Below are 25,999 nucleotides of genomic sequence, written 5' to 3'. Positions count from 1 at the left end.
TGCTGGTGCAATGCTGAATACGGCGAGCGTATTGCTCACTGTATTCAGCGAGGTCTGGCGGACCTGATCCGCACTGTCAGATCAGGTCCGCCAGACTTTGATAAATTGGGGCCTTTATGTCTATTATCTTGCTTGATTAAACGTTATCCTTCCATTCTATTTGACCAAGTTCAAACATCTTTCTTCCTCAATGGAAATCAGTAACATCTCCCCTTTCTTACATTTTTCTTGATTCACATAAATACCATTATTATTCTTCTAAACTAACCCATGCATTTCAGCCATTTCCCAGACTGCCATTTAATTCTTCATGAAAAAGTTGAAATAAAAATAAATACAATCAGAAAAGAGCAATCAGCTTGAAGAGCCGAAGGAGAAGGAACATAAGGTTAAGTTGTAAGAGAACAAAGGCCATAATTGGGAATGGAAGGTATGAGTATATTGTATTATTATTATTATGATTATTATTATTATTAGGTATTAGAACTAATATTAGAACTGAAATGGTATCATTTTAGGCATAAAATTGTCAGGCAGAATTATATACATTATATGCAAATAAAAATACAATATACACATACATTTAGTAAAATAGGCAAATAATTCCCCCTTTGTGTATACATGCATCCCAAGTAACAGTATTTTTGTCATTGTATTCCCATGCACAGTGTACTGTGCTGCTAGTACATCTCAATTAGCAAATCATAGAAAGTACACCGAAATAGCCACAATTATCCCCTACTTATAGATATGCTATTGGGTACTTTGATGCCTGTGCTTTACTACTATAAACAGTCAATAATATATAAAATACCCGCTAGGCACTAGTCAGCATTCCATAGGCAAAATAAACATCACTTCACTACCTGTCAAGGCAACCGTAAAGATGGTATTAAACTGTCAAAGTACTTTTGATGGTAAATTATCACCTGAATTATCTTTAAACAACTTTAACGGTGCAATTTAGTTCCGTTTTCAAATTTGCATCATTCTTTTGGTATCCTTTGTTGAAGAGTAAATATAAGTAGGCTCAGGAGCAGCAATGCATACTGGTTTCTAGCTGAATACATCTGGTGAGCCAATGACATGAGTCATGAGGAATATATATGCAGCCACCAATCACCAACTAGTTCCCAGATGTGCATTGCTGCTTCTGAGCCTACCTAGATTTATTCTTCAACAAGGGAATCAATAAATCAAATCTGATAATAGAAGTGAATTGGACAGTTGTATAAAACTGAATGAATTGAATCATGAAAGAATTTTTTTTATTTTGTTTATGTCCCTTTCCTTAATTTGCTACTTCCTCATTTCCTACACATTTTTCTTGATTGTAAAACATTATTTACTTACTTACATAATTTATCCAGACACTCTCTGGATTTTAATATGCTGCAATATATCTATATATATATACACATATTAAAACATCCTTAATAATTTAACTATGAAAAAAAAATATTTTACCTGATGCTATACAATACATTTCCATTTTTAAAAATCCTCAGTAATTTGTTATCAGTTGTGACATCATGAAAGTTTGCTCCTTTTTCATTAGCAAAGAATAAATCAGGTTTCCAAATAGAATCCAACATGGAAGGGTCCAAATCCAAAGAATCATCAGGGTATTCACTATAAGACAATCGTGGGTCGTTCCATTTTTGTCTCAAAAATATGTTCACTCTGTAGTCCTATAAAAAGGGGTAAGGAAACAAATTTGTTAATCTTATTACCAGAATCTTCAGTGAATTTTAGTATCACATATTTAAATGAAACATTTGTGTTTACTCTAGCTATGAAGGGATGAATCTGCTGTAGATTATATTCAAGGTAGGCATTTAAAATGTTTATGGTCCACAAAACAAACACATTTGTATAATAGCACTAGGCTAAGATGCTACTCAAATATTAGGGAAGGGCGAATGTGTAAATTTTCGATTTTCGAATGTAGAACGAATGTTATTACCGAAATTCGAATTATAAATCCGAATGTTGATAAGAACGAATATTCTTAAAAATTCTATAGTCGAATGTTATTTACAGTTTTCGAATGTCACTTTCGAATTCAAATGTTTATAATTATATCGAATGTCCACATTCAAAATTTCGAATTTAACATTCTATTTAACAAATACTATTCAGAAGTTCAATAGTTCATGTGGTAGGGCGGGAATCTAATAAATTGATACATAATAGATACAAATATATCATTTTGAATGTTTCTACATAGAATATTGCATAATTCAAATATTAAATTTAAAGAAAAAGCATTAGAAATACTATTACAATCTAAATTCGAATTTTTCGAAATGAATATTTTCGTATGTAATCATAAAATTCGAAACCGAACATTCGAAAATCGAATGTTAGAATGTTATGTATACATTTGAAATTCAATTCGAATGAACGAATGTGTTAAAATTGCGAAACATTCGCCCATCCCTATCAAATATACCAAGTGTGGTAATAATAAAGAGATAAATACATGATTAAATCACTGATTTTTAATAGGGATTCACAAAGTATTCAAAACTGTAACACATTACTATGTATTGCAATCTTCTCTAGAAGGCAAGCCTTTAAAAGGACATAAAAGATCGTACTAGCATACTAGTTAATTTTATTATTGCACTATTGCTTGTACCAAACTATGAGCAAGATTACAAGTTGTGCGGCAAATCAGTTGTGAAAACACCGCGGGTGTTATGGCTTTTTCGCATTTGGTATTGCACAGCTATAACAAGTTGCAAAATAATTTGCACGCTCGTTAAGCCACATAATCCAAACATCCAAATCCCGTGCACGTTCATGAATTCCCCATAAATGTCAATGGAGAAGACAAATAGAAAAATAAAACCCCCACTAAAACCCTAATATGTTGTGCAAAGCCCTTGACATATTCTCCTCGAAAAGTGTACATGAAAATGCAAATATTTCATATTACGAAAAATGTTTTCGTAACGGAATATGTTCTATTTATTTCTAAATAAATATTTCTCTATATATGTGATGATTTCTGGACTGATATATCTACTTACAGCAAGATATGTATATGAATATATATATATATATATATATATATATATATAGATAGATATATCAAGATCTATATGTGAATATCTCTTTGAAAATCCCTCTGAGATATTGTTTAATGTGCATAAGATTGTAATGTAAAATCTTTTCATTATCTCAACAGTTAAACATATCTCTATATACTGTAAATAAATCCATGTTTCTCTATGTATGTGTATGTATGTCAATGTAAAATCCCTGCGTCTGCTTTTTTTTTTAACACCTGAGATCTCATTTTTAGTAAAAAGTGTTAATATGAGTAACTGTACTTTGTAATGTATTTTTGAAGGGTTTATGTTGCGGAAAACTTTTAACCACAGCTCTTCGAGCGTGGAAAGGATTGTTGCGTAAAGGCGCATTCATGATTTTTCAAAACTTGTAATAGTTGTGCCATGGAAATTGATTGCGAAGACCATATCACGCATGGGAAACTCATAATGCGTGACTTGTAATCTTGCCCTATGCATTTAACCACTAGAAAAGGGTAAACACATACTGTATAACACAGTAAACACATATAATTACAATCTACTTCTGCTCCACTGCTGAACATGGTGAGTGATTGGAGACTACACATAAATGCCATCCTTGATTGATCAAGTTTAGCTCTGGATCAGTAGAGCTTTAATTTTAAAGATTTGCTTCACCCCATTAAAGGGACACTCAACTCAATGTTTTTTTTTCATGATTCAGATAGAGCATGCAATTTTAAGCAATTTTCTAATTTACTCCTATTATCATTTTTTCTTCATTCTCTTGCTATCTTGAAAAGCAAGAATGTAAGTTTAGATGCCGGACCATTTTTGGTTCACAACCTGGGTTGTGCTTGCTTATTGGTGGCTAAATGACCAATGAGCAAGTGCTGTCCAGTGTCCTGAATTAAAAATTGTCTGATTCCTTAGCTTAGATGCCTTCTTATTCAAATAAAGAAAGCAAGAGAACGAAGAAAAATTGATAATAGGAGTAAATTAGAAAGTTGCTTAAAATTACATGCTCTATCTGAATCATGGAAGAAACAATTTGGGTTTAGTATTCCATTAAACCAATTCATTATTGCATATGTATTCCATTTTCAAGTATTCCTTAAAATTTACAAGAAATTGAAAAATTGCATTTTTTAGCATTTTGTAGAAAATATTATTATTATTAGTATTTACAATATACTTTTTTACAATAGCTCTGTTATATATATTTTTTTTTTATAATAATGTTTCCAAAATTAACAATTGGATATAGCTTGTTCATTGGGTATAGAGTGACAACATGCAAAGCTTTTCTTACATGTTATACTCCATTATAATTGACATAATTTCCACTGGCATTGTTTGTAATATATCCAAAAGTATACACAGGTAGCAAACTTTATATAGAGACTGTAAAACAAGTTTTTTTTTAATAATAAAGCTAAACATTTTATAACAGAATCAACCCAAATGCAAATAAAGGCATCTATCCAGTTCATTTTCTTGGCACTAATAATATCTAACCATGTCGTACAGAGTAGTTTAACCCACATGGCCTTTAAACTCAACTTTCTTTTGTCATTAATCAGTTAAATCACATTGAAATAAAAAAAACATGTAAGAAAAAAGTCCAATTTATGGTTGAACTATCCTTTTTACTAGCTATGCATATCATTGGCGAGTGCATGGGGTATGCCAGGGTTGTCTGTGCACACCCCCATCACCCCTGTGCACAAAAGCAGTAGGAGATAGACGAGGGAAGTGTAGCATCAGATGCTAATTGGCTTTGACTGTCAGTCACAAGGTTAAGGGTGGCATTTAGGAAGGATGACAGTGCATATGATTGGCCATTGCAGAGAAAGCATGGAGTTAAGGGGGGGCATGTGCTTGGGTAGTTAGTGTCTTCCCACCCAGTAGGAGCTCACTGCACTTGACATGCTTCCCTTTTACCTACTCTACCTGGCTGGCCTAGCCTGTGCCTCCTCCACCTCCTGCACAGCCAAGTCCATCACCGTATCTAAGCTGCCGACCCTTCAAGAGCACTAGCTGAGCTGGGGCAGACCTGCCTCACCACCGCCAGGGCCTGCTGACTCTCTTCTGAGCAAGTCGTGCCTATGCATGTCTGCAGCAAGGTGCCGGTAGTGTGGACATGAGAGAAGAGTTGTGCTACACTGAGCTGCCCTACTTCAAGCTGGGTGAGTGAGAGAGTGGTGCTTGTACGATAGCCGTCTTTTCTCAATTTCAAGTCTATTTATCTATAGTGTATAGGTTAACTGGAAGGTAGGCCATTGAATTGAGATATTATGCATTTTGTTGTATTTTTTTCTTTCAAGGAAGACCTTTAAAAAATATGTTATGCAGTAGATTATTTTAATTTTATAATGATTCTGTACCTTCTAGAGCTCTATCCCCTACTGACTCAGGGCCAAATTATGAGTGGAGTGCAAACATTTGCACAAGAGCGATATCGGGTTTTCGCGTTCATTTAATGTTTAACTTAACTTTCAGTTAAAGTTAAATTGTGCTCGTATTACAAGTTGAAAGTAAATGTGGTAGTTTGAGCACAATTAAAGTTAACGTTTGTCGGGTTATCGCATGCTTAGAGCTGTGGTTAACGGTTTCCCAAAACAAGAAAGTGTCATCCAGGTTTTGGAGACATCTTTGTAAGGCCTTGAATACTGAACAATGCCTCACGACTTCTTTTCACCCGCAGTCAAACGGGCAGACTGAGCGAATTAATCAAGCTGTAGAACAGTATCTGAGATGTTACTGCTCTCAAGAACAGAATGCTTGGGCATCTTATTTACCATTGGCAGAGTTTGCACATAACAACCATGTAAGCTCTTCCACTGGTTTCAGCCCTTTTTACATCAACTATGGACTCCATCCCTGTTACGATCTCTTACCCAACATCGATTCTCCATGTCCTCAGGTGAACGATACTGTAAATGACATTTCACGCATATTTTCTTCTGCACGGGCTCATATTCTTGAAGCCCAGGCCTCCCAAAGTAAGTACTACAACCTACGTCATAGGGACAGTCCGCAGTATACAGTTGGACAGCGGGTCTGGCTCTCCACTAAGAACTTAAAATTGCACTATCCCTGTAGGAAATTGGGTAGGACTTACATTGGTCCTTTTGCTATCACCTCGATACATAATCCGGTTACTGTTACTTTGGATCTTCCGCCCACTTTGCGGGTGCATCCCACCTTCCACGTTTCCTTGGTGAAACCCTGAACCTCTACTGTTCCTACTCCCATTCTGCAACCTGACGTGGTGGGTTCGGACCCTCAGGAGGAATACCAGGTTCATAGCATCCTTGATTCCCGTCTTCTCCATGGTCAACTCTATTATCTGGTTCATTGGTTGGGTTATAGGCATGAGCAGGATTCCTGGGAGCCGGCTTCCAACCTCTCTGCTCCCCGTCTCGTCTCCCTTTTCCATAGGAGACACCCGGACAGACCTCGTCCGTGAAACCTCGCTGTGGTTTCCTTGGTGGGGGGCCTATGTAAGGTTCCTCACTCTGAGTCTATGTAGCTGTACCTTTAAGGATCATTACCTCCTTCCTTTATAAGGAACTTCCTCCCAGCAGTTCATTGCTGGTTAATTGAAATCTCTACACGATCTTCAGATCAGTCAGCCTTTAAGTGGTTTACACTTACCAAGTGATTTCTTCTTTGCCTCCGCTACAGCTACCAACTTCCAGGTTTTTCTTTCAAGCATCAAGCAGGAGATTACAGCGTCTGCTCTGCTTAATCTATTCTCTAACCTGAACTTGCTGTTTGGAACAGTTCCAGTTTCCTCTAAAGCCGCCGGATACGTCATCAGCTACGGCCGCTGTGCGGTAAGCTTGTCTCTCTCCCTGCAGCTCTGTCTGATCTACACCGGAGCTCCTCTCTCCTGTTCCATTGTTTGCTAAAGCATACTAGCAACCACCAAACATCCCCCAAGACTTAAGCTACGTGATCTAACAAAGGATTCAAGGTACTGACATTTACTTATACCGTATCTATTATAAAGCCTTTCTGTTTCTTGCTGTTATTGCACTACCCTGTATTCAGTAAAAACTATGTTTGGCTTATATTAACTCATATATGTAGCTTGGGAAATTCCTTTCAAAGAAGTTACATGTTTGATACACACTAAACTTTGTCTCAGATATTACACATATATATATGTCTAGATATCTCAAGATCTATATGCGAATATCTCTTTGAAAATCCCTCTGAGATATTGTTTAATGTGCATAAGATTGTAATGTAAAATCTTTTCATTATCTCAACAGTTAAACATATCTCTATATACTGTAAATAAATCCATGTTTCTCTATGTATGTGTATGTATGTCAATGTAAAATACCTGCGTCTGCTTTTTTTTTTTTTAACACCTGAGATCTCATTTTTAGTAAAAAGTGTTAATATGAGTAACTGTACTTTGTAATGTATTTTTGAAGGGTTTATGTTGCGGAAAACTTTTAACCACAGCTCTTCGAGCGTGGAAAGGATTGTTGCGTAAAAGGCGCATTCATGATTTTTCAAAACTTGTAATAGTTATGTTATGGAAATTGATTGCGAAGACCATATCATGCATGGGAAACTCATAATGCGCGACTTGTAATCTTGCCCTATGCATTTAACCACTAGAAAAGGGTAAACACATACTGTATAACACAGTAAACACATATAATTACAATCTACTTCTGCTCCACTGCTGAACATGGTGAGTGATTGGAGACTACACCTAAATGCCATCCTTGATTGATCAAGTTTAGCTCTGGATCAGTAGAGCTTTAATTTTAAAGATTTGCTTCACCCCATTAAAGGGACACTCAACTCAATGTTTTTCTTTCATGATTCAGATAGAGCATGCAATTTTAAGCAATTTTCTAATTTACTCCTATTATCATTTTTTCTTCATTCTCTTGCTATCTTTATTTGAAAAGCAAGAATGTAAGTTTAGATGCCGGCCCATTTTTGGTTCACAACCTGGGTTGTGCTTGCTTATTGGTGGCTAAATCCCCCCACCAATGAGCAAGTGCTGTCCAGTGTCCTGAATTAAAAATTGTCTGATTCCTTAGCTTAGATGCCTTCTTATTCAAATAAAGAAAGCAAGAGAACGAAGAAAAAATGATAATAAGAGTAAATTAGAAAGTTGCTTAAAATTGCATGCTCTATCTGAATCATGAAAGAAAGAATTTGGGTTTAGTATCCCATTAAACCAATTCATTATTGCATATGCATTCCATTTTCAAGTATTCCTTAAAATTTACAAGAAATTGAAAAATTGCATTTTTTAGCATTTTGTAGAAAATATTATTATTATCATTATTATTATTAGTATTAGTATTTACAATATACTTTTTTACAATAGCTCTGTTACCTTTTTTTTTTTATAATAATGTTTCCAAAATTAACAATTGGATATAGCTTGTTCATTGGGTATAGAGTGACAACATGCAAAGCTTTTCTTACATCTTATATTCCACTATAATTGACATAATTTCCACTGGCATTGTTTGTAATATATCCAAAAGTATACACAGGTAGCAAACTTTATATAGAGACTGTAAAACAAGTTTTTTAATAATAAAGCTAAACATTTTATAACAGAATCAACCCAAATGCAAATAAAGGCATCTATCCAGTTCATTTCACTTGGCACTAATAATATCTAACCATGTCGTACAGAGTAGTTTAACCCACGTGGCCTTTAAACTCAACTTTCTTTTGTCATTAATCAGTTAAATCACATTGAAATACAAAAAAAAATGTAAGAAAAAAGTCCAATTTATGGTTGAACTATCCTTTTTACTAGCTATGCATATCATTGGCGAGTGCATGGGGTAAGCAGTAGGAGATAGACGAGGGAAGTGTAGCATCAGATGATAATTGGCTTTGACTGTCAGTCACAAGGTTAAGGGGTGGCATTTAGGAAGGATGACAGTGCATATGATTGGCCATTGCAGAGAAAACATGGAGTTAAGGGGGGGCATGTGCTTGGGTAGTTAGTGTCTTCCCACCCAGTAGGAGCTCACTGCACTTGACATGCTTCCCTTTTACCTACTCTACCTGGCTGGCCTAGCCTGTGCCTCCTCCACCTCCTGCACAGCCAAGTCCATCACCGTATCTAAGCTGCCGACCCTTCAAGAGCACGAGCTGAGCTGGGGCAGACCTGCCTCACCACCGCCAGGGCCTGCTGACTCTCTTCTGAGCAAGTCGTGCCTATGCATGTCTGCAGCAAGGTGCCGGTAGTGTGGCCATGAGAGAAGAGTTGGGCAACACTGAGCTGCCCTACTTCAAGATGGGTGAGTGAGAGAGTGGTGCTTGTACGATAGTCGTCTTTTCTCAATTTCAAGTCTATTTATCTATATTGTATAGGTTAACTGGAAGGTAGGCCAATGAATTGAGATATTATGCATTTTGTTGTATTTTTTCTTTCAAGGAAGACCTTTAAAAAAGATGTTATGCAGTAGATTATTTTAATTTTATAATGATTCTGTACCTTCTAGAGCTCTATCCCCTACTGACTCAGGGCCAAATTATGAGTGGAGTGCAAACATTTGCACAAGAGCGATATCGGGTTTTCGCGTTCATTTAATGTTTAACTTAACTTTCAGTTAAAGTTAAATTGTGCTCGTATTACAAGTTGAAAGTAAATGTGGTCGTTTGAGCACAGTTAAAGTTAATGTTTGTCGGGTTATCACATGCTTAGAGCTGTGGTTAACGGTTTCCCAAAAGAAGAAAGTGTCACAAAACACATCAAAAATACTCATAATAACACTATCTAATAATCATTTTGTACAAAAAGTTATAAGGACTCAAAGATATGAGATCTCAGGTGTTAGAACAAAAAAATCAGTTAAAGGGCTTTAACATAGACATACATACATAGACATGTCTAAATATGTATATGTAGGTATATATATATATATATATATATATATATATATATATATATATATACTGTATATATACATACATATGTATTTAGGTATTTATATGTGTATATGTATTTACAGACATGTATACACATAGAAACATAAATACATATGTACACACATATAGACATGTATATAAGAGCATTGGAGCCCTTTGCAGTTAAGTAGATGAAAACATGAAAAAGCATTTATGCAATATCGATTTTTAATATAGGGTTAAATTGTGCATTTACTGTAAATATTTCTAATGTTCTGCACACAGCAGAACATGTTCTATGTATTTCTAAATCTAAATTCATATATATATATATATATATATATATATATATATATATATATACATATATATATACTGTATATATATATATAGATATATATATACGAATGAGGAAAAAGGAACGCTGAGTCTTAGAGTGGATGAAATTAGGTTTTATTTAGGAGCAGGCTTCATCAGACACATGGTAAGCTCCTATCTTACGCGTTTCGCGCATGGGAACATGCGCTTCATCAGAGATAATGGTCTCTGCTGGTCAGGATCCTTATAAGGGTGTGAGTGACCAATCAGAAGGGGTATCTTGTTAACCCTTTAGGTAGGTGTGAACTTTCACAGATTGTTTTTTTAATAACATCGTGCACACCTGTCTTAGAGGTCCTGAGCAGCAGAGTACACTCAAGAACAGATAATATGTTAAACAGGTATTTAAATACATAGTACTTGTTAACAAACAATTTTCCAATAGTTAGCTTTTTAGCTGTTGCAATGCTTTTACATATGCCTTAAAAATTAGTGAGAATGTTAGCTTAGTGCATTTAAAAGTGAGTTATAGATAAAATAATATGTGTTTATGGACAAGTATTTTTCTTTTTTTTAAAAATAGGGCAGTTACATGAAAACATGATAAACTTGATCTGCTTATTTTAGAGAGAACCAAAATGGTCACTTGCAGAAGAAAAACAATATATAGCTCACTATAAAGCAACAGCAATATATAATAGCTATTATATGGCTCACTATAAAGCAACAGCAATATACAAAACATGATTATTCATTAAAATGATTAATAACATTTCTGAGAAGATGTAGAAGTATCTAAAAATAGCATTCTATTAACTCCAGGATTCTGTATGAAACCCCTAGCTAATGTGATATTATATATAATATATTTCACATAATTTGTTATGGAACTGTAGGAAAGACTAAGTAGTGGTCTTGGTTGCAAATGTACATGTAAAAGACAAGACACTTGTAAGTCTAACCCTAAAAAAGGAATACTGGGTTATATTAAATGGTTAGTTCATAACAAGATAGAGATAATAATGCTGAATAGAAAGATATAGCCAATAGATAGATTATGTTAAAAACATTTTCTTATGAAGTAATGTAGGAAAAACTATTTTTTAATTCCTTTTTAATTTGAGAGGGATAGGTCATGCTTAAAAAAATAAAGCATAGATAATTTTAGCAAACCTTTGTTGGGAACAGAGGGGAGAGAGAGAGATATAAAAGTTAGCTATAGGACTATATGTATGCTATAGGGACTAATGGACTGAGCCCTATATATTATTGGATTGGTTATTGTTGGATTCAAAATGATTGTATCCATATTATTAATGAACTTAAGATATGCTGTTAAGTATATATTGTGTGTTGTTGTTAGTTTTATCTGTATATTTGGAGAAGTAATATATGGAAATTGGTTAGGATATGTAAGTGAAACATATCTTGCTTACTCTATATATAGATTAACATCATATCTTTTGTTCATGCCTTGTGGTGCTCTAGTTTGCAACATGAATATCCAATATACTTCTCTTTTGGATAACGTCTTATTTCTGTCACCCCCTAGTGGATTGTTTGTTATGTGCTCTATGGCCTAGATTTAGAGTTCGGCGGTAAAAGGGCTGTTAACGCTCCGCGGGTTTTTTTCTGGCCGCACCATAAATTTAACTCTGGTATCGAGAGTTTAAACAAATGCTGCGTTAGGCTCCAAAAAAGGAGCGTAGAGCATTTTTACCGCAAATGCAACTCTCGATACCAGAGTTGCTTACGGACGCGGCCGGCATCAAAAACGTGCTTGTGCACGATTCCCCCATAGGAAACAATGGGGCTGTTTGAGCTGAAAAAAAACCTAACACCTGCAAAAAAGCAGCGTTCAGCTCCTAACGCAGCCCCATTGTTTCCTATGGGGAAACACTTCCTACGTCTGCACCTAACACTCTAACATGTACCCCGAGTCTAAACACCCCTAACCTTACACTTATTAACTCCTAATCTGCCGCTATTTTAGGATTAATATTTATTTTACAGGCAACTTTGTAATTATTTTAACCAGGTACAATAGCTATTAAATAGTTAAGAACTATTTAATAGTTACCTAGTTAAAATAATAACAAATTTACCTGTAAAATAAATCCTAACCTAAGATATAATTAAACCTAACACTACCCTATCAATAAAATAATTAAATAAACTACCTACAATTACCTACAATTAACCTAACACTACACTATCAATAAATTAATTAAACACAATTGCTACAAATAAATAAAATTAAATAAACTATCTAAAGTACAAAAAATAAAAAAGAACTAAGTTACAGAAAATAATAAAATATTTACAAACATAAGAAAAATATTACAACAATTTTAAACTAATTACACCTACTCTAAGCCCCCTAATAAAATAACAAAGCCCCCCAAAATAAAAAATTCCCTACCCTATTCTAAAATACAAATATTACAAGCTCTTTTACCTTACCAGCCCTGAACAGGGCCCTTTGCGGGGCATGCCCCAAGAATTTCAGCTCTTTTGCCTGTAAAAAAAAACATACAATACCCCCCCCCCAACATTACAACCCACCACCCACATACCCCTAATCTAACCCAAACCCCCCTTAAATAAACCTAACACTACCCCCCTGATGATCTTCCTACCTTGTCTTCACCATGCCAGGTTCACCGATCCGTCCTGGCTCCAAGATCTTCATCCAACCCAAGCGGGGGCTAGACATCCACTGAAGAAGTCCAGAAGAGGGTCCAAAGTCTTCCTCCTATCCGGCAAGAAGAGGACATCCGGACCGGCAAACATCTTCTCCAAGCGGCATCTTCTATCTTCTTCCATCCGATGACGACCGGCTCCATCTTGAAGACCTCCAGCGCGGATCCATCCTCTTCTTCCGACGACTAGACGACGAATGACGGTTCCTTTAAGGGACGTCATCCAAGATGGCGTCCCTCGAATTCCGATTGGCTGATAGGATTCTATCAGCCAATCGGAATTAAGGTAGGAATTTTCTGATTGGCTGATGGAATCAGCCAATCAGAATATAGTTCAATCCGATTGGCTGATCCAATCAGATTGAGCTCGCATTCTATTGGCTGATCGGAACAGCCAATAGAATGCGAGCTCAATCTGATTGGCTGATTGGATCAGCCAATCGGATTGAACTATATTCTGATTGGCTGATTCCATCAGCCAATCAGAAAATTCCTACCTTAATTCCGATTGGCTGATAGAATCCTATCAGCCAATCGGAATTCGAGGGACGCCATCTTGGATGACGTCCCTTAAAGGAACCGTCATTCGTCGTCTAGTCGTCGGAAGAAGAGGATGGATCCGCGCTGGAGGTCTTCAAGATGGAGCCGGTCGTCATCGGATGGAAGAAGATAGAAGATGCCGCTTGGAGAAGATGTTTGCCGGTCCGGATGTCCTCTTCTTGCCGGATAGGAGGAAGACTTTGGACCCTCTTCTGGACTTCTTCAGTGGATGTCTAGCCCCCGCTTGGGTTGGATGAAGATCTTGGAGCCAGGACGGATCGGTGAACCTGGCATGGTGAAGACAAGGTAGGAAGATCATCAGGGGGGTAGTGTTAGGTTTATTTAAGGGGGGTTTGGGTTAGATTAGGGGTATGTGGGTGGTGGGTTGTAATGTTGGGGGGGGGGTATTGTATGTTTTTTTTTACAGGCAAAAGAGCTGAAATTCTTGGGGCATGCCCCGCAAAGGGCCCTGTTCAGGGCTGGTAAGGTAAAAGAGCTTGTAATATTTGTATTTTAGAATAGGGTAGGGAATTTTTTATTTTGGGGGGCTTTGTTATTTTATTAGGGGGCTTAGAGTAGGTGTAATTAGTTTAAAATTGTTGTAATATTTTTCTTATGTTTGTAAATATTTTATTATTTTCTGTAACTTAGTTCTTTTTTATATTTTGTACTTTAGATAGTTTATTTAATTTTATTTATTTGTAGCAATTGTGTTTAATTAATTTATTGATAGTGTAGTGTTAGGTTAATTGTAGGTAATTGTAGGTAGTTTATTTAATTATTTTATTGATAGGGTAGTGTTAGGTTTAATTATATCTTAGGTTAGGATTTATTTTACAGGTAAATTTGTAATTATTTTAACTAGGTAACTATTAAATAGTTCTTAACTATTTAATAGCTATTTTACCTGGTTAAAATAATAACAAAGTTGCCTGTAAAATAAATATTAATCCTAAAATAGCTATAATATAATTATAATTTATATTGTAGCTATATTAGGATGTATTTTACAGGTAAGTATTTAGCTTTAAATAGGAATTATTTATTTAATAAGAGTTAATTTATTTCGTTAGATAAAAATTATATTTAACTTAGGGGGGTGTTAGTGTTAGGGTTAGACTTAGCTTTAGGGGTTAATCCATTTATTAGAATAGCGGTGAGCTCCGGTCGGCAGATTAGGGGTTAATAATTGAAGGTAGGTGTCGGCGATGTTAGGGAGGGCAGATTAGGGGTTAATACTATTTATTATAGGGTTAGTGAGGCGGATTAGGGGTTAATAACTTTATTATAGTAGCGCTCAGGTCCGCTCGGCAGATTAGGGGTTAATAAGTGTAGGTAGGTGTCGGCGACGTTGTGGGGGGCAGATTAGGGGTTAATAAATATAACATAGGGGTCGGCGATGTTAGGGGTAGCAGATTAGGGGTACATAGGGATAACGTAGGTGGCGGCGATTTGCGGTCGGAAGATTAGGGGTTAATTATTGTAAGTAGCTGGCGGCGACGTTGTGGGGGGCAGATTAGAGGTTAATAAATATAATATAGGGGTCGGCGGTGTTAGGGGCAGCAGATTAGGGGTACATAAGTATAACGTAGGTGGCGGTCGGCAGATTAGGGGTTAAAAATTTTAATCGAGTGGCGGCGATGTGGGGGGACCTCGGTTTAGGGGTACATAGGTAGTTTATGGGTGTTAGTGTACTTTAGGGTACAGTAGTTAAGAGCTTTATAAACCGGCGTTAGCCAGAAAGCTCTTAACTCCTGCTATTTTCAGGCGGCTGGAATCTTGTCGTTAGAGCTCTAACGCTCACTGCAGAAACGACTCTAAATACCGGCGTTAGGAAGATCCCATTGAAAAGATAGGATACGCAAATGGCGTAGGGGGATCTGCGGTATGGAAAAGTCGCGGCTGTAAAGTGAGCGTTAGACCCTTTAATCACTGACTCCAAATACCAGCGGGCGCCCAAAACCAGCGTTAGGAGCCTCTAACGCTGGTTTTGACGGCTACCGCCGAACTCTAAATCTAGGCCTATGGCTTTAAATGTAAAATGACTAAGTTTGTTTTCATGTGTGTGAAAGTGTTTGGCCACAGGTGTCCTAGGGAATTCCTCTTCTATTGATAAGAGATGTTCTCTTATACGGTCCTTCAATGGGCGTGTCGTAATACCTATATATTGTTGTTGGCAATGTGTACATGTAATTAGATATATTATGTGAGTGGACGTACAGTCCATTCTATCAGTTATTGGATATGATTTATGTGTTTCTGAGGAGCTAAACGTCAAGCATTTTTCAGTATATTTGCAGCTTTTGCATGGTACATGGCCACGTCCTAGGGAATCCTCTTCTATTGATAAGAGATGTTCTCTTATACGGTCCTTCAGTGGGCGTGTCGTAATACCTATATATTGTTCTTGGCAATGTGTACATGTAATTAGATATATTATGTGAGTGGACGTACAGTCCATTCTATCAGTTATTGGATATGATTTATGTGTTTCTGAGGAGCTAAACGTCAAGTATTTTTCAGTATATTTGCAGCTTTTGCATGGTACATTGCCACATCTGTAATTACGTTTGGTGGGGGTTAGCCAACTAGTGGTTGGTAAGATTTTTTCATGAAACTTGTATGTGATCTTGTCACGTATAGTTGGTGCTTTTTTGGCTACAAATCTTATATGTTTCTGTAATTTGTTCCTCAAAGTGATGTCACTATTGAGAACTGGTAAATATTTCTTGATGATCTTTGTAATGGTGTAGAATTGATTGCTGTATTTAGTTACAAAGCAAATGTCTTCTTTAAATGTGGAGTTTTTATTATTACTACTGCTAATTGTTCCTGTTGCGGTTTTTTTGTTGTTAAGTAGTGTACTCCTATCCATCCTTGCTACTTGGGATTTAATTTTGAGAAGGACACTTTTTTTTATAGCCTCTGGATATGAGTCTATTAGTAAGTTCATCTGCTTGTTTAATGTACAATTGGAGAGAACTGCAGTTTCTCCGCAATCTTAGATATTGGCCCTTGGTAATGCCTTTTTGCATGTGTGGGGCATGGCAAGAGTCTGCTCTAAGTATAGTGTTTCTTGATAGGGGTTTTCTAAATGTACTAGTTGTAATATTTCCTTCACTATTGTACTCTAGTGTGAGGTCTAGAAAGTTGATGGTCTTATCATTATTTTGATGCGTAAATGACAGATTTAGTGTATTGTTGTTAAAGAAATCAATGATTTCCTGGATAGTAAGTTTCAGTATTTTTCTTATAGATGAATATAAGGTCATCTATAAATCTGCCATATACTACTACTTTGTCATGTTATATATATAATCATGTATATGTAGGTATAGATTTAGATTCTACCAAAATATCATCAGATATATGTAGAATTATGTATTTATGAATAAATAGAACATATGCTGCTATGTGCAGAGCATTGGAATGTGAAATATTCATATTTTCATGTCGGGTTAGAACAAATGAGAATATGCGATCAGGTTTGCGCCCAATTGCGGTGTTTTTTTTTCAACTTTTTTTTCTCCATTGACTTCTATGGGGAAATAGGTTATTAGGCCAGTGATATTCTAAGTTCGGCTTTTTGCTCTCGTCGGGTTAACACCAGATAGATAACTTTTTACTTTCAATACAAGTGCAACCCGACGCAAGCAAAACTTTTAATTCTTGCGCTCTAACGAAAGCGCTAAATAGGGCTCCACTAATAATCTGGCCCTCAGTGGGTCTGAAAATACTGGCATCACTTAGCTTTCATACCAACTGACCTATTTTTCACCATTAAATCATTCACAAAATATGTCTTTTTACTCTGCATCCAGTATATCATTACCTGTTTGTAGTTTGAATAATTATGCAAGAAAAGAAGAAGTTGATGGGGGAAAAAAGACATTTATTATGTGGTTATTAATGTTGATACAGAATCCAATAAATGTCTGCCTTACTTTAAAGCTTTAAAATCTTGAGTTCACAGCCAATACGAAAGCCGGGTGGGAGGTTAGCTATTTATATGAGTGCGTGTCTGTGTATATATATTCTTCAATATATTCTTCAATGTTACTAAACAAAATTTATTATGAGAGGGGTGGAAATCTTGGTGTCTTGGAGAGTTCCCACACTTTTTTTTGTAGGACTTGACCCCTGTCCTTCAACCTTGAAAGAGGAAATAGGTGGTACTACTTGCTTACAGAAGTCAGATTGTGAGGTGTATTCTGTATGGTCTGATAAGACAAACTCATATTACAACATGGTAGCACTCTTACTTTATGGAGATTAAAATGTTATATTTATTTCTCTTATATGTAACTGTCAGGTATCTGTTCTCTGCTGTATGTCCCTTTAACTCTGTCTGTTAAAAGCTTGTCTCTCCCAGCACCAGCTGCTAATTAATGCAGTTAGTTGTGGCATTGCTACAGCTCACACGCTAAAGAAGCTCACTCTTCATTTCTACAAAGGATTTACAAATACCTTCGCTTTCTTAAAAGCTAAAACTTATATTTGTTTTTCTATCAGCAAGAGACTTTATCGCAAGGAACTTTCCCTGGATTTCTACAGTTGTATTAAAACCGCAACTTTCATTTCTAATTCACCTGAGCTATTTACCGTCATCCTGAGCATACCATCTACTCAGTGCTTCACCGGATTTCATCACCTATCAACTTTACAAATTTGGTCTGTTAAGGTAAACAGCAAACAAACTGAATAGAACTGTTTATAACTCATATGAGTGTAACCTCCGGAACTGCCGGTATCAGGAATTATTATCATTGAACCTGAACTAACCAAATTACAGTTGTCTCCTTGTTCCCAGTAAGATCGGTTGGAAGTTGTTAACTCCGGTACTAAGATATATCACAATTCTCCGTTGCTAGTTGCGTCACACGGAGTGACAAGCCTACTTCTCTCTGCAGCGTGATTCGGCCACGCCTCCTGTGACGTCAGTACAGCATCAAGTCCGAACGCTGCACAAACAGAGCAAGGCAGTCTTGTCTGCAACAAAGTATCGTCTCTATTTGAAAACTATCTTACATGATCAAGTCCAGCACTTCTCAGCTACTCCCTCTTGATATCTATTAAGCAGGATTCTCTCCTGTAACCAGTTAGTACTAAACAAAGTTACTTGATTCACCAAAATTAGCAACTCTTCTCTCTCTCTGCTACTCCATAAGTCTGCAGCTGTGATTCACCTTATCGCAGAAATAGCATATACTAAGGACATTTATTCCTGGAAAAATTAAACCTAACATATTAATTAGCCAAAAAAGAATATGGATCCAGCAGACTTACCTACTGTGGTGTACAACCTAACTCAACAAGTAAATCAGCTCACACAGGGCTTAAGGGATTTACAGGTGCAAAATGACAGCTTAAAAGCAATGATGAAAGATAACACCCCAGAACCACAGGTTTCTCTTCCTGAAAAGTTTACAGGTGACAGGTCAACTTATAGGCAATTTAAGAATTCTTGCCATTTATTGTTCTTAATGAGACCTAAGACTTACAACACAGAAAGAATCAAGGTTTTGACAGTCATCTCTTTTCTAAGAGGTGAAGCTAGAACATGGGCAGATCTACTGTTTGAAAATGATGACCCTATCTTAGGTTCTCTCACTGGGTTCTTCACAGAAATGAGCCTTCTATACGAAGATACTCAAAAACAGCTTTCTGCAGAAGCTAAGATGCGCTCACTCAGGCAAGGTCGTAAGCCTGTTGAAGAATATGTCACTGAGTTCAAATTATATGTAGCAGACTCTGAATGGAGTGAGATTGCTCTACGCAATCAGTTCCGGCTGGGCTTGTCTGATTCGCTCAAAGATGAGTTGGCTCGTACTCAACTTCCCAGAACCTTGGAAGGTCTCATTAATCTATCAATCCAGATTGACCGTCGCCTTCGTGAGCGACGCGCAGAACGCCAGTAGCCTGAGAGTTCATTTAAATACCAATCTCCTTATACTGCCTCAGCATCAGCCAAAGAAACTTCTGTCCCTATGGAGCTTGGGGTTGTAAAAGGTCCCCTGCAACCTGAAGAAAGGAGCCGTAGGAGACTTAAAAATCTTTGCATGTACTGTGCATCTCCTGATCATACCGTCAAGGACTGTCCGTTACTCCTACGTCAGAGGAAGAGTAAGTTACAACCTATTACAAATTTTTTCACAACTAAAGTTATTAGTCCAGCTTACTGTACTCTTCCTCTCTCCTTACAGTGGGATCGTCATCTAGTTCATACTGAAGCCATCGTGGACTCAGGAGCATATTCCAGTATTATTGATGTATCACTCATTAAGAAAAATAAAATACCACTTGTGTTAAAAGCAAAACCCGTCTTTGTCAGAGTCATTGATGGTTCACAAGTTATTTCTGGCCCAGTTACTCATCACACCATCCCCTTGAAAGTAACATCTGATAGGGGGCACATTGAATATCTTTCTTTCGATGTATTACCATCACCCCTATTCCCTGTTATTCTAGGGTTATCTTGGCTCCAACTTCATCAACCAAACATTAAATGGGGTACACTTAAATTGGATTTCGACTCCTCTTTCTGCAAAGAAAATTGTTCACCAAAACAGTGTTTATTACAAATATCATCATCTGAGATACCACACGAATACTCAGAATTCGCTGATGTTTTTAGTAAAAAAGAAGCAGAGGCTCTCCCTCCTCACCGGTTGTATGACTGTCCTATCCAACTTCTTCCAGGGTCCTCCATCCCTGTAGGACACATATACCCTCTGTCACAACCAGAACTTGAATTCTTGAAGTCTTATCTTGAGGAGAATCTTAGAAAAGGCTTCATTAGACCCTCTACCTCACCTGCAGGGGCAGGTATCTTCTTCGTGAAGAATAAGGATGGTTCTCTAAGACCAATCATATATTACCGACAGTTGAATAAGAGGACGATAAAAAACAGGTATCCTCTGCCCTTGATTCCAGAGTTGGTAGAACGTCTCAGCAAGGCCAAGATTTATACAAAACTTGATCTCAGAGGTGCCTATAATCTGGTTAGGATTAAAGAAGGGGACGAATGGCTCACAGCCTTCAGGACTCGATACGGGCTGTATGAGGACACCGTGATGCCATTCGGGCTCTGTAATGCCCCAGCAACGTTCCAGTACCTAATAAATGACATCTTTAGGGATTTACTGGACGTTTGTTTGGTGGTATATCTAGATGACATACTCATATACTCTGACAATTTGGAGGAACACCAGAAACATGTCAAATGGGTTTTAGGTCGTTTAAGAACACACCAATTATACGCCAAGTTAGAAAAGTGCATTTTTCATACCTCTGAGATCACATTCCTTGGATATCACATATCTCCATCAGGTGTAAGTATGGAAGACAACAAAGTAGTAGCTATTAAGAACTGGCCAACCCCTAACTGCAGGAAGGATGTACAGCGCTTTCTTGGCTTCGCAAACTTCTATCGGAAGTTTATTAAAGGCTTTTCTGGTATCACCAAACCACTTTGTAAACTCACTGGCACTAACACCAAATTCTCATGGGATTCCACAGCTGAAAAGGCTTTCAGTTTCCTAAAAGATTCTTTCTCATCAGCACCAATTCTTCGGTTTCCTAACCCAGATCTTCAGTACATCCTTGAGGTTGACGCCTCAGAATATGCAATCGGTGCCATACTCTCCCAAAAGGAATCAATGTCAAAGCCTTTACATCTTGTTGCTTTTTATTCCCGGTTGATGACACCTCCAGAGCTAAACTACCCTATCGGAGAGAAGGAACTTCTTGTAATCAAGTCAGCATTTGAACACTGGCGACATTTGTTAGAGGGCACAAAAATTCCCATACTCATTTATACCGACCACCGTAACTTAGAGTATTTACAATCCAGTAAAACCCTCTCAGCAAGGCAGCTCCGCTGGAGCTTATTTTTTTCCAGGTTCAACTTCCACATCACGTACAGACCAGGTTCGAAGAATGGGAAGGCTGATGCCTTGACTAGGAATATTACTAAACCTCCTGCCTTAACTGTTTCACAAAGTATAATATCTCCTGAACATTTCATTGGAATTATATCCAAGGCGCAAGACACTCTACGTGTTGAACAAGAGCAAGACACTTCTCTTCCCAAGGAAAGATTATCCCTAAAAGATGGCCTCTACTATTTCAAACAAAAGCTTTATATTCCTCCATCATTAAGGAGCAAGATGTTACACGATCATCATGATCCACCCTTAGTTGGACATCCTGGTATCCGCAAAACGATTGAATTGTTACGCAGGAACTACTGGTGGCCTCATATGGACCAAACAGTAAAGGATTATATAACTTCTTGTTTGATTTGTACCACCTCAAAAAAGACTTCCTCAAAACCCTTTGGATTGCTCAAACCTCTGGCCATTCCACCTAGACCATGGCATACTGTTGGAATGGACTTCATTGTTGAACTTCCCAAATCTAACGGTTGTAACACAGTGCTTGTGATAGTTGATCTTTTGACTAAGATGGCTCACTTCCTTCCTTACAAAAAGTTGCCTTCAGCTGCTGAAACTGCAGATCTCTTCCTCACTGAAATAGTTAGTTTACATGGAATACCATCTGTCATTGTATCTGATAGGGGTTCACAATTTACCTCGAGATTCTGGAGGCAACTATGTAAACTTCTACAAATTGATCATAGATACAGCACAGCCTTTCATCCCCAGACCAATGGGCAGACAGAGAGGGTGAATCAATGTCTGGAACAGTATATTCGCTGTTATTGTTCACATCAGCAGGATAAATGGTATCAAAACATCTTCATGGCTGAATATGCATACAACAACTCACAAAACTCTTCCAGTACAACATCTCCTTTCTTTTCTAACTATGGTTTCCATCCTACGTTTCATTTCCATCCTCAGGCTGACATCGGCTCTCCTTCCATCAATGATTTAATTACTAACCTATCCGAAATACATCACTTTGTAAAGAACAGTATGGAATCGGCTCAACTTAAACAGAAACATCAGTATGATACTAGAAGAAAAATACCACCTCCTTATCAAATAGGTGATAAAGTTTGGCTTTCTACCAAGAATTTGAAATTAAAGACCCCTTGTAAAAAGTTCTCCAAGACATTCATTGGTCCTTACATCATTAGTAAGGTTGTTAATGAAAATGCTGTCACTCTCACTCTACCATCGGATCTTCGTATTCATCCCACATTTCATGTGTCCGTTCTAAAACCGTACGTTCCTACCCGTACTCCTCCGTCCCCTACTCCATCCAACTTGATTCAAAACGATGAAGAGATTTATGAAATCAACCGCATTTTGGACTCCAGAATTGTTAGGGGTCGTCTGCAGTATCTTGTTAGCTGGAGAGGTTACTCCTCTGATGAGGATTCATGGGAGCCTTCCGGGAATCTGCAAGCTGATAGATTGATATCACGTTTCCATCATGCTAACCTGGATAGACCTGGACCTTTATGCTGCGATGCAGCTCCTTAGAGGGGGGGACATGTCAGGTATCTGTTCTCTGCTGTATGTCCCTTTAACTCTGTCTGTTAAAAGCTTGTCTCTCCCAGCACCAGCTGCTAATTAATGCAGTTAGTTGTGGCATTGCTACAGCTCACACGCTAAAGAAGCTCACTCTTCATTTCTACAAAGGATTTATAAATACCTTCGCTTTCTTAAAAGCTAAAACTTATATTTGTTTTTCTATCAGCAAGAGACTTTATCGCAAGGAACTTTCCCTGGATTTCTACAGTTGTATTAAAACCGCAACTTTCATTTCTAATTCACCTGAGCTATTTACCGTCATCCTGAGCATACCATCTACTCAGTGCTTCACCGGATTTCATCACCTATCAACTTTACAGATTTGGTCTGTTACGGTAAACAGCAAACAAACTGAATAGAACTGTTTATAACTCCTACGAGTGTAACCTCCGGAACTGCCGGTATCATGAATTATTATCATTGAACCTGAACTAACCAAATTACAGTTGTCTCCTTGTTCCCAGTAAGATCGGTTGGAAGTCGTTAACTCCGGTACTAAGATATATCACAATTCTCCGTTGCTAGTTGCGTCACACGGAGTGACAAGCCTACTTCTCTCTGCAGCGTGATTCGGCCATGCCTCCTGTGACGTCAGTACAGCATCAAGTCCGAACGCTGCACAAACAGAGCAAGGCAGTCTTGTCTGCAACAAAGTATCGTCTCTATTTGAAAACTATCTTACATGATCAAGTCCAGCACTTCTCAGCTACTCCCTCTTGATATCTATTAAGCAGGATTCTCTCCTGTAACCAGTTAGTACTAAACAAGTTACTTGATTCACCAAAATTAGCAAATCTTCTCTCTCTCTGCTACTCCATAAGTCTGCAGCTGTGATTCATCTTATCGCAGAAATAGCATATACTAAGGACATTTATTCCTGGAAAAATTAAACCTAACAGTAACATCTAATGCTATTTTATTAGGTGAATCCCTGAATATTCTTTTAAATGGCTTTAAAAGTCAATGTATTAGTGAGCAAATGTCAGAGTGATTTTAACAGTATGTTTGTATCAGTATATTGGTATGAATGTGCAAGTCTTTGATTCTCGGTATATTATTCTCATTATGTACTTAATATAACATGCTATACAAATTAACTTACTATGTGCACTTATATACTTCATGTATTCTTTCTGGGCCATTTCAGATGCAGGCATTTTTGAACCCTACAATGAACCTGATGAACATTAATAAATCTTGAGAGAAATTGCTTCTCGCTGTAAATAGAGATGAAAAACATTACAGTGCAGTGTGTGTTGCATCACTGATTATAACCTTATATTATTGTATCTGACAGGGGCATGGGCATCCAAAGACTTTTTTCAAGGAGTGGGAAGCAAAACAAACATGCATCCCAATGATAATAGCGTTAATTTAGACACATATTTTATTGTATGTATATATATATATATATATATATATATATATATATAGATAGATATATATAAAGTCCCAGTATATATATATATATATATATAATATATATATATATATATATATATATATATATATATATATATATATAAAATCCCAGTATGAATCTGCCCTCCTGCGGTCAACCACCTAAGTGGTCTTCTTGTATCTAATAGAATTCCAAAAAACAGCAACAAACCAGGATTTGCATCGAAACAAATAGTCAAATTTATTGACGTTTCGGAAATATATATGTCTCCCCTTCTTCAGAACAATTATTATACACAAATACTGCGCTTATAAATTGTACAAACACACAACAATACCTCCCACTTCCTGTGAAAAAGGCACGAAAATTACATCATATCCGGTGTTCATTAGTGTATACACACAAATGAACCGGAAGTTATTGATATTCACTTCTGGTTTTACGAGAGCAAGGTTCATGACAAAAATACCCACACATCACATAACATAACCAATGTCAAAATGGTGTTTACAAGTAACATCCTCCTGTAAGTGCATAAACTTAAATACAAAACCTATATCGCTGTCATTTACAGCTTGAACATGTGACCGGACAGTTACATCACATCTGGTTTACTCAATACCGGATATTGCCATTATGTGTCACTTCCGGTTTCATCAATACCGGAACTACCCATAGAACGCAATATGCGGTTAGTGGCGTAAATATTAATATATCCAAAAAATGCAAGTTGTGTAATTTGGGCACTTGTAACATCCTTTGCGTGACCCACAAACATCTTCTTTTGTGTAGCATCTAATAGGGTCTGAGATGACCAGTAAGCCCCTTAGATTGGTGTTACGTCTGTAACCAACGATGTGGGTTATATCCTTAGTGAACTTTAATTTGGTATCTGAAAGCAAAATGTGCCAGAATTCTTTGATAGAACATCCCACTTTAGATGTATTAGGAGCAAAAGTGGTGGTAAGGATGATCCTATCCGTTATTTGGTTCTTCACTTGCTTCTGCAAAAGTTTCTCTTGAGTGATGTCTTTCAGTTGTCAGTCTTGACAGACTCTAGAGTGACTTTATTGTATCCTCTGTTTAGGAATTTGTTATACATCTTTTGTAGCTGTGAGACCCCCTTCTCACTGTTAGAATTATTCCTAATCGCTCTTATGAACTGGGATTTAATTATTCCCTTAGTTAAAGATGGGGCATGGCAACTGTCAGCCATCAACAGTAAGTTGCGGTCAGTCGGTTTGGAATATAGTGTGGTTTTAAGTCGAGTCTGTCCCTTCATAATTAACAGGTCTAAAAATTCTATGGAACTCTCACTGTTGGATATTTTAAATCTGACTATAGTGTCAGTGTTATTAAATTGCTGAAACCACTGGTGTAAACTTTCTGTGCTTCCCCTCAGAATTAAAAAAATTACGTTGATGCACCTCTTTGGCCAAAGGAATTGTTTTTCAAATCCAGACATAAAAAGATTAGCATATGGTGGGGCCATATTCGACTCCATGGCTGTGCCTGCTGTCTGTAAATAGAAAGATCTTTCAAATTTAAAATAATATCTGGTGAGACAAAATTCTATTAATT

The 25,999-nt window shown here is 37.1% G+C and overlaps 1 protein-coding gene across 2 annotated transcripts in view; it reads right to left on the bottom strand.

Annotated features, from left to right (window-relative positions):
* GLRA2 (glycine receptor alpha 2) overlaps positions 1-25,999 on the bottom strand; it is a 453,170-nt gene that overhangs the window by 315,807 nt on the left and 111,364 nt on the right. For both annotated transcript variants that reach the window (XM_053706066.1, XM_053706067.1), the window contains exon 4: positions 1,468-1,691. In XM_053706066.1, coding sequence (XP_053562041.1) covers positions 1,468-1,691 — 224 coding nt within the window. The remainder of the gene's footprint in view (positions 1-1,467; positions 1,692-25,999) is intronic.

Source organism: Bombina bombina, chromosome 3, assembly GCF_027579735.1.
Source record: "Bombina bombina isolate aBomBom1 chromosome 3, aBomBom1.pri, whole genome shotgun sequence".
Taxonomy (NCBI): Eukaryota; Metazoa; Chordata; class Amphibia; order Anura; family Bombinatoridae; genus Bombina; species Bombina bombina.
This window is presented reverse-complemented; position numbering and strand designations above follow the sequence as displayed.